We start from the raw sequence: 14,894 nt of genomic DNA, 5'->3' as shown, positions 1-14,894 counted from the left end.
TCCACGCTGCAGGGTATTGCCAAGCAAGAGGCCCAATCTTCCCCCTTCACCGTGGGTATAGTCCTAGACCTTCAGGGACCGGGGTCCATGGCAGGAACACCACACCCCTGGACCTATATAGCACCCTGGCAGCAGAAAAAACATTTGGTCCTTAGAAGGCACAAAGTTCTGGAACCCAGGATCCAGCCCTCCGCAGAGAGGCATTATAGGCTAAACCTCGTTCTTCGTACCGAGGCCCGGGTACCGTCCACTTTGGCTATGAAGCACCTTGGACGGATCCGGATGTATGGAGGCTTTTTACATCCAGCATGGATCCCTCCAGTGGAGCTCCTAAGAGCACATGTTAACTCGTGACCAACACCTTAGACACTGATGAAAAAACTGAGGAACTCCCAGTAGGGGAGGGGTTATATAGGGAGGGAACTTCCTGTTTAATTGATTACACCAGTGTCCATCACCTGAAGGTAGACTCTATAACCCACATAGTAATGAATATGCAGCTCTGTGTCCCGTGATGTACGATAAAGAAAAAGTGTTACACATCACAGCAACACCCACCATCTATTCCTACTTGGACCCCAGCCACCTTCACCACTGTGTGACACATGGTTGGTCACGCTCACACTGTTCTATTACCAATAAAACGACAATGACTGCACAAAGATATTTCAGCTCACTGACCATCTAACTGCCAGCAGATGGAAAGCGATTGTCAATAGGTTTAATAAAAGAGGAAGTAAACTTCCATCTCTTGCTTTTATCTATAGGTAAGCCTATAATAAGGCTTATCTATAGATAGTGTACAGATCTCCTAAACATGCACAGTTTAGGAGATATTTAGTCAACATGTGACCTGTGACATCACTGGTGCATACGCTCTGAAGCAACGGTCACCTGTGACGTTTCTTCAGAGACCTGTACCGTGAAAGGCAGCATGCGTGGGAGTGACGTCATCGCGGCTCCGGCCAGTCACAGAGCCGCAGTCCAGAAGCAAGACTGGTGAAGATGAGACCACCTGCAGCGCCGACAGAGCTTTGTTTAAAGGCAAGTTTACCCAAAGTGCTAGTATGCGATACTAGCACACTATGACATTACCTTGCAGGTACATAAAAAAAAAAAAAAGGAAAAAAAAAAGTCCAGTGGTTTACAACCGATTTAGCCACGTAGTTAAACTAATCACAAATCACCGCCAACAGATCGCTTATTGACCTAGCAATCATTCACAATAACAATCATGACTATTCACAAATGTCTAATAGGGTTGCACCGATACCACTTTAAGACCAGGTACTCGTCGATACCGATTACCGATACTTTTTTTAATGTGGTGTGACAGTGGCACCAATATGCAGCATTGATGAGGCGTAGTCTGTGTCAGTAGTTTTGTATATTATTTTTTACAATTTATATATTTTTGTTATGTTTCTTACAATGCTTTTTTTTTGGGGGGGGGGGGGGGGGGGAGTAGTGGACTGTCTTTTTTTTCCAAGCACGTGTAAATGCGCCTAAGCACTTTAGCGTTCATTCATTTCAGTGGCCAGAATAAATTCATATTCTGGCCAACTAAATGAATTTTTAGGCATGTTTAGGAATCTGCTCTTCTCCTGCTAGGAGAAAAGCTTTTAGCAGAACCCTAAGGCCTTACTTTTTGCTTAATTCTTACTTTTATAATAATTACCACAATGTTTATTATTGGAGACTTATATTAGTTTTTGTGTAGAAATTTGGATGCATTTTCTTAGATGCACTGCAACTAATAAAGAGTTACATAAATTACTGTCAGTTGACTACAGCATAACAAAACCTATTAGTGTTCTGAGCAAGAGTGGAATTTCCGAGTTTATTTTAAAAGTATATGCATACCAGAGGTAATTCTGCCAGTTGGTTCCCATCCAGCCAGAGGTCCTTAAGTTTATGTAGTGATCCAATAGATTCTGGCTGAAATCCAACACAGGATATTTCATTAGAAATAAAAATAAATCCAAGTCGATTCAATGCAAAATTTACATAGGAGAGCAAGCACTTCAGCATAAAATTCTCTACATTTCTAATGCACATTACAGTCTTTATTTCCTGCAAACCAATGTCCTTATGTTTTTGCTATCAAAATCGTAATGCCATTAGAGTATTCAGTTACATACTGTAAAAAAAAAAAAAAAAAAAAAAAAAAATTAGAAGATTGCCCCACACACATTTTTACTGTTGAGTCACATAGAAAGTGACAATAAATGTGTACACTAGGCAAAACTAAACTAAAGGGTTTAATTATTTTGAATAAAATTATCAGAATCCTGTGAACATTATGTCTTTCGGTTTGTCGGCATCTTTTAGGGGAAGGAATATATATTTAGAAGTCCAACGCAACCGTGAAAATATACCAGATAAAAAAACTGTTCTGGGCAATGTCTCCTGGTAAAAAAAAATCAAAAGCGAGGTGACAGATGAGAAGTGTCTGATAGCCCCATCGCAAACATGAATGCATTATGCCATGCTATACAGAGAGAGCGCTACAGGCAGACACTACCAGTGCTAGTTTATCAGCATGCGCAGTAGAGCTATACAACTAAAAAATTGACAGTAACTTACCGGTAACTGCTTTTCTAGGATATCTTCCAGGACGGCACACATGAGGGATGACTGGTTCACCTGACAGGAAACACAAACACCACATGATGTTAAAAGGCCCCTTCCTTCCCCCAGCACCTTGATTCTACCAAAGTAATAGGCTTTCCAAGTCCCAGAGGGAAACTCTCCCTGTAGTGCTTACATTAAATCAGAGGTAGGAAGTAGGCCTGCCGTCCTGGAAGATTTCGTAGAAAAGCAGTTATCGGTAAGTAACTGTCAATTTTCTTTAGTCATTTTCCAGGACGGCACACCTGAGAGGACGGACAAGAAATTCAAGGCCTACCTTAGGATTGGACCACCGCTTGTAAGACCTTCCTTTTAAACGTCAGATCCTGAGGCAATAGCAGTTCCACTCTATAGTGCTTTAAGAAGGTGTCCTGCTCGGCAGATCTGTTCTATTAAGGCCCCCACTCATTTTGCTTAAGAGGTCACCAAAGATCTTGTTGAATGAGCTTTAATGGTATCTGGTACTGGGGAACCTTACTGCTCATAAGCTATACCTATAGTCTGCCTAATCCACCTAGCCACTGAAGATTTAGATGCCTGCCCTCCCTTCCTAGGGCCGCTAAATAAAACTAAAAAGGTGAGTCGACTTTCTGAAGTCCTTCACTCTGTCCAAGTATGTCAGCAAACACCTCCTGACATCTAAAAACTAAATTTTTTCCTCTTTGTTCTTTGGGTTTCACAAAAGGAAGGCAAAATTATCTCCTGAGACCCATAAAACTGTGATGAGACTTTGGGAAGAATAAGTGGGTCTTGCCTCAGCACCACTCTATCTTCCAGTATCAACAGAAAAAGGTCTTTACTCGATAAGGCCCGCAGGTCACTTAATCTTCTGGCTGTTGTGATGGGCAGTAAAAAAGCTAACTTAAGTGTTATAAACTTTATGGAGATATCCTGAGTTGGTTCGAAAGGCGCTTTTGTCAACGTCTCCAAGACCAAAGTTAGATTCCATGGAGGGAATCTTAACCTTTATGGGGGTTAACCTCTCCCTAGCTACTAGGAATCTCCTAATCAGGGGCTCTAGCGTGAGCCTCGGGTCCAAAAATACAGATAGAGCAGCCATCTGCACATTCAGGGTATTCGTGGCAATTCCTTTGTCCACGCCTGCTTGTAAAAATTTGAGTATCACTGGTACCGAAGGACTAGATACTTCTCTATCCTGACACCAGTGAGAAAAAGTATTCCAAATCTTTGAATATATCCTCCGAGTGACGGTTTTAAGACTATCTTGGAGGGTTTCAATCACTCTATCGGAACATCCTTTGCCTCTGAGAATCTCCCTCTCAAGAGCCCCGCCATCAATTTGAAGAACCCCGGGTCAAGGTGAATGTCTGGCCCCTGTAGAAGGAGATCCCGCCTGGGTGGGAGAGAAAAAAGGAGGAGCAACTGACAATTTCCTTAGTGTCGCAAAGCAAGTCCTCTTGGGCCACCAAGGGGCTATCAGAATGAGCTTGCACTCTGAGTTGGCCAGCCTTTGTAGAACCCAAGGAATCAAAGCTAGTGGAGGGAAAGCATATGCTAGGTGACCGTCTCAGTTCTGAGTGAGAGCATCTAGTCCCTCTGAACCTCCCTCTCTGGTGAGAGAAAAACCACTCCACCTTTTTGTTCCCTCTGCGTGCGAAAAGGTCTCTCTCCGGAAATCCAAACTTGTGACACATCTGAAGGAATACGCTCTGGTTTAGTTCCCATTCCCCCTGGTGGATGGGTTGTCGGCTCAGGAAATCTGCCACCACATTGGTGGTCCCTTTTATGTGGACCGCCGACATGGACTGAAGGACCCCTTCGGCCCAACTCAGAATTTCCAAGGCCAGACTTATATAGGAAACGGCTGTCACATTACATAGTTACATAGTTAGTCAGGTTGAAAAAAGACACAAGTCCATCCAGTTCAATCACAAACAATATAAACAAACAAAATAAAAAACACGATACAATCCCATACACCCAACTCCATACCCACAGTTGATCCAGAGGAAGGCAAAAAACCCCAGCAGAGCATGATCCAATTTGCTACAGCAGGGGAAAAAATTCCTTCCTGATCCCCCGAGAGGCAATCGGATTTACCCTGGATCAACTTTACCTACAAATCTTAGTACTCAGTTATATTATGTACATTTAGGAAAAAATCTAGGCCTTTCTTAAAGCAATCTACTGAGCTGGCTAGAACCACATCTGGAGGGAGTCTGTTCCACATTTTCACAGCTCTTACTGTGAAGAAACCTTTCCGTATTTGGAGATGAAATCTCTTTTCCTCTAGACGTAAAGAGTGCCCCCTTGTCCTCAGTGTTGACCGTAAAGTGAATAACTCAACACCAAGTTCACTATATGGACCGCTTATATATTTGTACATGTTGATCATATTCCCCCCTTATTCTCCTCTTCTCAAGAGTGAATACATTTAGTTCTTCTAATCTTTTCTCATAGCTGAGCTCCTCCATTCCTCTTATCAGTTTGGTTGCCCTTCTCTGCACTTTCTCCAGTTCACCGAGATCCTTTTTGAGAACTGGGGCCCAAAACTGAACTGCACATTCCAGATGAGGTCTTACTAATGATTTGTACAGGGGCAAAATTATTTCTCTCTCTCTCTGAGTTATGGACTTTAATAAGGGGGCCCCCAGATACCGGCCCCCCACCCTAAGTGAATGGATATGGGGTACATGAAGGAGAAGGAACCGGACAGCGGGAGGAAGAACCGGGGTGCGCCGAGTCAAGAGCGGAGAGCGGCGAACATAGAAGAAGACCCCCCCAGAGCTGAGAAGACCCCCGGAGCGGAGAAGACGTCACAGAAGAGCGGTGAAGACCCCGGAGAGCAGGAGAAGACCCCCGGAAATCGGAAGAAGAAGCCTCCCCTGGTAAAAGAGCTAAAGAAGACAGGGGAGGCCTCCGGAGCAGACTAATAAAATATTTTAATACCCTGTGTGGTTTATTTGTGTTTTTACCACTTTTCTTGCAGGTGAATGGGTAGGGGTACGATGCACCCCATACTCACTTAGGGTGGGGAGCCGGTATCTGGGGGCCCCATTATTAAAGGGGGCACCCAGATTCCGATAAGCTTCCCGCCCGCATACCCCGACAACCAACGGCCAGGGTTGTCGGGAAGGGGCCCTGTCCTCATCAACATGGGGACAGGGTGCTCTGGGGTGGGGGGGCCGCAGTGCGCCCCCCTGCCCCAGAGCACCCGACCCCCCCATGTTGAGGGCATGCAGCCCGGTACGGCTCAGGAGGGGGGGGGGGGCGCTCGCTCGTCCCCACTCCCTTCCTGACCGGCCGGGTAGCGTGCTTTGGATAAGGGTCTGGTATGGATTGTAGGGGGACCCCCCTATGCCGTTTTTTCGGCGTAGGGGGTGCTCTCCTTACAACCCATTACAGACCTAAGGGCCCGGTATGCTCCTGAGGGGGGAACCCATGCCGAATTTTTATTTAAAATCCGGCGGGGACTTCCCCCTCAAACGCCGCACACGTGTAGAATTGGCGGGAATCCAAGTCGGATCTCCCGTCGCTTCTATGACGGCTTTGTCTCCATCGCGGCTGGCCAGCTCGGCGCTGGCTCCCGCGATGGGGCTCGTAGGTGCTCAATCTCGCCGAGAAAGGGAGTGAGATTGACACAATATCGCGTGCACCTACTGTATTTCGAGAGTCTATAACCTCCTCGGAATTGTCCCCTCTAGAAACATGGCCGGAAAGTCTGCCTAGCCAGGCATTCACATGCCTGGCTACACAGGCAGATGCCAACGCAGGAGCCATAGCTGCAACATTGGCATCCCATGCTCTGCGCAAAATTGTTTCAGCCCTCCTATCCATTTGATCTTTAATGCTACCCGAGTCCTCAAAAGGACAAATCTGATTTTTCGAGACCTGAGAAAGGGTTGCATCTAATTTGGGGGTTTTGAAAAACGTTTTCTTCCTCCCCAAATGGAAACCTTTTCTTCCAGGTGTTTAGCTTAAGGACCTTCTTTTCCGGGTCCTTCCATTCCCTCAGAATTACTTCCTTAAGGGTTTGGTGTACTGGGAATACCCTGGACTGGGGTTTCCCTAATCCTCTATACATCTTATTCCGGGCATAAGCATATATTGCCTTGAGTAACTCTCCCATGTCCTCTACGGGAAAGAGATGCCCAAGAGACTGTCAATGTCCTTGCTTTCAGAGTCTGAGTCTTTACCCTCCTCTAATGAGTCTTCCCCTGACTCCTCTGGGTCTTCAAACTCATCTACTCCTGAAGCAATAAAAGAGGGAGGCCTCTGCAGGGTTCTCTGACCCTTGTCAGATGTGTCCCCTAGAGATAAAGTACCTACCCTAGAAGACAGAACCTCTCTGCCACTAGTGCTAGGTTCTTCCTTAGATGCAATAACTGTCTTAAGGGACTGGAGTGTAGTCAGCATCTCTGATTGAACTGTAAGGAAGTCCCTCATAACCTGTGAGGTTTCCTTACCCGACAATTTATGTATGCACCTGTAACAAAAAGGTTTTGCATGCTCCGGTGGAAGCCTTTCATTGCAATTCCCACACCTTTTTGTTCTAGGGGAGGGGGATTTTTGTCTTTAGCCTTGTGGGCCCCTTGAGCAGATCCACTGGGTTCTAAGGAGACAAAAGACAAGACAGCACTCATTTTTAGCCGTCTGTACTCTCTCCTGCCCCCCCCCCAAGGGGTGTTTGTAAGACCCCCCCTTAACCCACCCCTTGTCAAACAGAGGAAAGACTCACCACTCATGGTCCCCTCCTGGGTTAGAGCCACGGCTGTGTCCTTCTCTCCTTCCATTCCAGGTCCCAGCTGAATATGACTTCAAAGGAGCTCTGCTGTGAGGATCCAGAAGTGAGAGGGGCCTGTGGGACCTCCGTCTGGCTCCACCGGATTTTTATGAACAGGAAGCAGATCGGCGCCATTTTGCTGGAGTCGCGCCCAGAGTAGTGTCATTTTGGCCTCTTGTGTCCGGGTCCCCCATTTTGGGGTGGACCGGAAGCAGTGCCACCCGGAAATTGAAGCAGCGCCATCTTGCTCCACCCGGCGAACGCTCACTCCTGCCTAGGAGTGTTTTCAGCGTTCCCAATGGAGCTGCACTGCCTGAAAATGGCAGCCTTCCTCCTCCAGCAACCTGGACTCTTGCTGGCACTCCGGTTCCTTCATCCCCAAAATACCGGCACTGGGTGGAAGGTTGGTGGGGAGACATGTACCCACAAGAGCTCCAAGAAACACCCCTGTGCCCGGGAAGCCCTTCACCGGGGAATACCATTGGTCATTGGGAACCCTCCCCCCTGAGAAGGGACTGAGTCCTGGCTAAACACTCAACCCTCCCCGGCCTTGGCGTCCAGCTCCGAGGGGGGAGACCATCAGTTACTGACTTCAGGTCTGACAAAAAAAATAACAAACCTTTTCCTGCCGGGAAACACAATCAAAAACTGAGGTGCAGGGGGAAGGGAGGGGCATTTTAACATGTGTTGATTGTGACTCGTCACTCTGCTGCTCCCCCCGCCATCCTCGGTGAGGGAACCAGGAAGTGAAGTGCTCCGGCTTCACTGCCCGGTTCCCTACGGCGCATGGGCGAGTTGTGCTGCGCCTGCTGATTGGCTCCCGCTGTGTACTAGGAGCCGAGTGTTCCCAGCACACAACGGGGGAGGGGGGGAGATGACGTAATGCCCGCAGTCTACCCGAGACTGTGTGTCTTTAGACAGGTATCTGCACCCCCCTGAAAGGTGTCAAATGTGACACCGGAGGGGGGGGGGGGTTCCGATCAGCGGGAGTTCCACTTTAGGGTGGAGCTCCGCTTTAAATACCCTTTTTTAAATACAAGAAGTTGCAGTGAGTTCAAGAAGGGGTACAGTTAAAAATTCACTGTCTGGCAAGCCTTAATTAATGGCATTTTTCAAAACATGGCACTGGTAGCTTTCAACTAAAAACTTAGTAGATGCCCAAAAAAGGACCCATGTTCACATGAAGTGGCAGTGTCATTGGTAAACAGTAAATAGGTAAATTTAGGCATAACAGCACCAAAATTAAGCTATGAGATAAATACTGTTCTCATTTAAAAGTGATGTAATTTCATTAAAGCATACATCAGAAATGGTTGTAGTGGTATAGCCATAAACATATAATCTCTTACCAAGTTATAGATTTCATTGTTTCCTAAATCAAGTTCTTCAAGTCTATGAAGCTGGGAAAGAGACCTGCCAAAAATAGGGAACAGTAGGTCAGTACGAAGACGAACAAAGGACCATTTTTCAGCAGACAAAGTACTATAATTGGCGTTTATCTCAGAACAAAATGTTGCTTGTGTGAAAGGTTCCATGGAGTGCTTGTTACATCAAGTGCTGTTAAAAAGAAGTCATACTATAAAGCTTGGATCTAAAGGGTGAATACGGTAATTTGTCTGATGTGTATGTACAGTACATGACTGACACCTGGGTGTGACAGTTTAAAAATACTTAACATCTTCTTATAGTGTGTCATATGTTATATTAAATGCAATAATCCAATGATAGATACAGACAAGCCCTGCAAAATGATGATGGGCGTTAACTAAATACTTTAAAATCCCTTATAAAATATATTTTAGCTGCCCAAAACATTTAAAAAGAAGTTCAGCAATTGATAAAATAAAAATTCTACTCACCTAGATGGATGCAGCATCGATCCAATGCTGTATCTGTGTCCCCCCTATCGCCTCCAAGATCAAGAACTAGGCAAAGACCTCTGATCGCTCAGCTTGAGCTGAGATTAAGGTCAGTACCTGGCTCTCTGCTCTGCCCCTCCATCGTTCACTGGAGAGCAAGGCTCCAGTGGTGGGAGCGGTTGGCTCAAGCTCTCAGCAGCTCATGGAGAGGCAAAACCAGCTGTCTAGCCAAAGCTTGTTTGGCTGTACTTCGCCTATGAATCACAGGAGTGCAATTAGTTTTGCACTCCTGCGACACGTTTTCAGCAGAGAACGGGCTGAAATCTGCCGATGTCACTGCTGTTAGGCCTGGCTTCACGTCATCACGACCACTGCTTCGGGATCCACCAGGTCACTGGACTGACACCCGGCTCAGGCTCTCAGCGAGCCCCTGCCCCCCTCCACAGCCCAGCACTCCAATGAGCAAGGAGGGAGCAGAGAGCTGCGACTGTCAGCTCTGGCGCTGTTCCATTGCTCGGTTTGGCACTGTTCGATTCTCAGTGTAGAGGCAGCAGGGGACCAATGCTGCATCCACCCAAATATTAATCCTAAAAAATAAAAAAATAAAAAATACCAGGTACTTTTTTTTAATGGAACAGAAATAACAGTGTTGAAGCTCTCTGCAGGAAAGCGGCCTGTGTTTTGCCAATAATCGCAAAACGTTGAGGCTGCTGCAGGCATGTACAGGTACTTCTGTGTTCCTGTCTACACTATGCCTGTAGTAAAGTTTTTTAGGCTGGCTACTGTGTTGTGGTAATGTGTTTGGTGGTGTAATACCATTCATTTTGAATGGCGTCCCAATGCGCCTTTCAGGTGCACCTACAACACATGTCAATTGCAGCACACTACATGGTTGTAAGGGGGACCTCAAACCAACTGCATCTATGCAATAACCTGAAAAATCTCAGTGGGAATATGCAGGAAAGGCTACATTTGTGCCAAATATACCAAAATAGCTCATTCTATGCCAATACATGCCCAGTCATCACATGTTTAGTTCCACTGACTACAGCCCTGGCCAAAAGTTTTGAGAATGACACAAATATTCAATTTTCAAAGTCTTCTGTCTCAGTTTTTACGATGGCAATTTGCATATACTCCATGAAGATGTTCTGAAGAGCAAAGTCCCTCTCTGCCATGAAACTGAACTTATCCCCTCCAAAAATAATTTTCATTGCATTTTAGCCCTAAAGGGCCAGCTGACATATCATTGATTCGCTCGTTCACATAGATGTCAATGTTGACAAAGACGAGGCTGGAAATCACTCTGTAATGCTAACAGAGTTAGAATAACAGACTTTAAGCTTTAAAAAGGAGGGTGGTGCTTCAAATCATTGTTCTTCCATTTAACCATGCTTACCTGCAGGGAAACATGCAGTCATCACTGTTTTGCACAAAAAGGGAGTAACAGGCAATGGTATTGCTGCTACTAAGATTGAACCTAAATACACCATTTATTGGATCATCAAGAACAGGCTCAATTGTTGGAAATAAGGCTTCAGGGTACCCAAGAATGTCTAGCAAGCACCAGGACCATCTCCTACAGTTGATTCAGTTGTGGGGTCGGGGCACCACCAGTGCAGAGCTTGCTCAGAAATGGCAGCAGGCAGGTGTGAGTGCATGCTTATGCACATTTACACGCAGACTTTTAGAGGATGGCCTGGTGTTATTTTCTCTCCAGGAAAAACATCAGGAGCTGACTGATATTCTACAAAAGGTCCAGGGATTGGACTGCTGAGGACTGGGGTAAAGTTATTTTCTCCGATGAATCCCCTTTCCGATTGTTTGGGACATCTAGAAAAAACCTTGTCCGGAGAACAAAAACACGTGTGGGGTTTCTTTTCATTTAACAGATAGCAACCGACGTTTAAAAATGTCAGTTTCACCACGTTTAGCCGCGTTTGCGTTTAGAAGCTTTTTTTTTTTTTTTTTTTTTTTACACAAATAGTCAAAAATCAAAAAACGCCTGTAAAAACGCAACAAGGCTAAACACGAGTTACCACGTTTACAGCTGTTACAGGCATTTGGCGTTTCAAATGCTGAACATCCATCCTGAACGCATTTTTTTGCTTTCCAAAAAATGCTTCTAAACTCAACTGCCTAGAAACTATAAACGACCTGTGTACATTTACTGATAAGATAACAGAGGAGAGTTCAAGGGCAGCTGAAAATAACGGCCAACTGCTCCCAGCATCCGTTTACCAGTAGCAGTGTACATGAAGCCTAATGAAATACTGGTAAGAATATATATATATATATATATATATATATATATATATATATATATATATATATATATATATATATAGAGAGAGAGAGAGCGATAGATATATTATACACATACACACACACACACACAATATATATATATATATATATATATATATATATATATATATATATATATATATATATATATATATATATATATATATATATATATATATATATCACACACACACACACACACACACACACACACTCTATCTTTGTATACCATAGTAATATCCGACAACAAAAAAAAAACACTGAAGCAGCAGACAAAATTTAAATGTGTCATTTTCAAAAAACTTTTGGCCAGGGATGTACACCACCTTAATATCCAAAACCATTCACAAATATTCTCAATGGCAAGCCCAATTCAAATAAGTTACAGCATTTAACTCTACTTGAAAACATGCTTCCTAGCAGGGTTGGCAATTATGTAGGACAGTAGGACTTCTAGACCAATCAGGAACAGCAGTTCAAATATGAATCCGTAATGTGTATAATGATAATCTATGCTGATTTCATTACAAACCACAAAAAAAATTACAATTGTTTTAATGGCTTAAAGGCATTTGTTTTAACATGTAAACCCTGACAGTCAACATTCTGTGCACACATTTTCATTGGAGCTAATTGGAGCTAAAACAGCCCCCAGCGAATAAAAGCCATTAACTTACTCTGGTAAATAGGTCAGTAAATTTTCTCTCAGCTCTAATGAAGCCAGGTTTGTTAGGCTGGAAAAAAAAAAGAAAGAAAACATCATAAACAAAAGATTGACAACACTGATTAAAAGTTTATGTACATAAAGGGGAAAATTCTCCACCGAACAGAAAACTATTAGCGTTCCTTAATTATGGAGAAAGCCAAGGCAGACAAGTGCATTTTTACCTGCCAAATGATTTGTATTTCTATCCCGATCTGAGATTTACAAAGGCCCCCCAACACTGCAGGTATGAAGCCTAATCGTTCTCTGCTGCAGTTTTACTTACAGGTCTAGTCCCTCCCTGAGTCTGTCAATGGACATTGAAAGGAGAAGCACACCAACATGCTCATCTTTTTCACTTTGCTCTCTTCCTATCAGCAGGTCGCTTGTACTGCAGCACATGTGATTGGCTCCTTAGGCCACTTTTCCCTTCTTTGCTGTGCAGGGAATTGCAAGAGATTGATGTCAGGTTAAATTCAGGTAATTCACAGCTTGCATTTAAAAATACATTTATTGAAGTATGAAGGAATATGATGCAGTCAATTACAGTAAATGTAGGTTTATCTGCTGTTTTATACAGTATATACATTCCAATAAAAATAAATATGTCTATGCACACTGCTGCAGCCCTTGTTTGAACAAAAAGCATACAAATAATGTCCTTAACCACTTCAGCCCCAGACCATATTGCTGGTCAAAGACCAGGCCACTTTTTGCGATTTGGCACTGCGTCGCTTTAACTGACAATTGCGCGGTCGTGCGATGTGGCTCCCAAACAAAATTTCCCACAAATAGAGCTTTCGTTTGGTGGTATTTGATCACCTCTGCGGTTTTTAGTTTTGCGCTATAAACAAAAATACAGCGACAATTTTGAAAAAAATAATATTTTTTTAGTTTTTGCTGTAATAAATATCCCCCAAAAATATATAAAAAAAACTTTTTTCCTCAGTTTAGGCCGATACGTATTTTTCTACATTATTTTTTTTTTACTAAAAATAACACGCAATAAGCGTTTATTGATTGGTTTGCGCAAAAGTTAGTGTTTACAAAATTGGGGATAGTTTTATGTAATTTTTATTAATATTTTTTTTTTACATGTTGAAGGTTCGGCCGCGGGTTTCCGACCGCCGCATGTAGCGGGGGGGTCCCGATCGGACCCCCGACCCGCGGAAAGGCGGGGATGTACATATACATGCGGCGGTCGTTAAGCGGTTTTATGGAGAGACAGCTGCAGCTATAGCTGGCATGCTTAATTTCTTAACGAACCTTTGATCCATTGGATACAAAAAGGGAAAACCTCTCAAGAGGAACAAAATCCTGTCAGGATATTCCCAATCAGCATACACTGCCTGTTCCGGCAGGGGGTGTCGGGGGAAAGCCTGTGGCGGCCTGGAGAGGCCTCAGGGAGCCCAAGAGGACCAGAGGGGCTCAGTCACCTCTGCTTTTTCAAGAGCCAACTTAAAGACAGAGTTAAGTTGAAAGCCTCTATGACTGAGAGGCAGACGTAATTTGGATTTCTCTTTGTCCAGATTGCTCGGAAGCACACTCATCTGCCGGGCACTCCACTTAATCCTGAGTTTTTTAGCTTTTCCCTATTCTCAACTCCAACAAGGAGACTTCAGGGAGGGGGGATATGTCATGCTTCCTGCCACCCTGTGGAATGGATGCAATCATGCCAGCAATTCTGTGCTCTAACACGGCTAGGGCTGAGGACAGTTCATCTTTAGTGATAAGGGTTAAAGCAGCAGCATTGACTGGACACAATACCAGATCGGTGCAGCGGCAAGAAATATGCACCAACCCATAACGATCACATATCATCCATCAGTGTAGAGAAGCTAAAATAAGCTAAAATACAAATAGCCATTTTTTTAACTGGGTACCAGTTTTGTTAAAACGAGACATGCACAATCAGAACTTGAGGATAAAATAAATTTATACATATGTAGATCCAAAAGGGGAAGTTCTGCTCTTCCTCGTCTACCATATTTAAAATATTTTTTTTTTGGGGGGGGGGGGGCGCGAGGATCTAGTTTTTGCAGTTATCTGAGCCGAAGTTCACCCATACCCCTTCCCGCAACCTTCTGGGATGCGTCACAGGAGGCTGCGGGATTATTCATAGAGTGCAGCTCAGTGGAAAGCTGGTTGTGAAGCCACAAGTAGTCATATCCAGCTTCCCATAGTTAACAAGTTGGCGCTGGGGACTCGAAGATCGAGGAACTGACCTAGGTTATCACAGTACTAGATCCCGGACTGATAAGTGTCCGTTTAATAAAAGTCAGCAGCTACAGTTCTTGTACGGAACTATTCATTTTTTGGAACCTGCCTGAAGCTCCTCTTTAACCACTGCCCGACGGCCGTACGACTTTATACGGCCGCAGGGTGGTTCTAATTCTCTAACTGGCTGTGCCGCATCGCTGAGATGCCGATGCGAGTGCCTGCCGGCCGTGATGTCCTCCAGGCACTTGGGATCGGCGGCTACAGGGACAAGACGTGGAGCTCTGTGTGTAAACACAGAGATCCTTGTCCTGTCAGGGGAGAGAGGAGACCGATCTGTGTCCCTTGTACATAGGGACATAGATCGGTCACCTCCCCCAGTCACACCCCTCCACACACAGTTAGAACACAATTCAGGGTACACATTTAACCC

At 44.5% G+C, this 14,894-nt stretch overlaps 1 protein-coding gene across 1 annotated transcript in view; it reads right to left on the bottom strand.

The window, feature by feature from the left end:
* The window catches only part of LRRC1 (leucine rich repeat containing 1), a 239,647-nt gene that overhangs the window by 60,152 nt on the left and 164,601 nt on the right, over positions 1-14,894 (bottom strand). Inside the window, exons 5-7 of the mRNA XM_040349833.1 lie at positions 12,219-12,275; positions 8,725-8,788; positions 1,864-1,938 (exon numbers count right to left, since the gene is read on the bottom strand). Of these exons, the coding sequence (XP_040205767.1) occupies positions 1,864-1,938; positions 8,725-8,788; positions 12,219-12,275 (196 nt within the window). The remainder of the gene's footprint in view (positions 1-1,863; positions 1,939-8,724; positions 8,789-12,218; positions 12,276-14,894) is intronic.

This window comes from Rana temporaria, chromosome 4 (genome assembly GCF_905171775.1).
Source record: "Rana temporaria chromosome 4, aRanTem1.1, whole genome shotgun sequence".
Taxonomy (NCBI): domain Eukaryota; kingdom Metazoa; phylum Chordata; class Amphibia; order Anura; family Ranidae; genus Rana; species Rana temporaria.
This window is presented reverse-complemented; position numbering and strand designations above follow the sequence as displayed.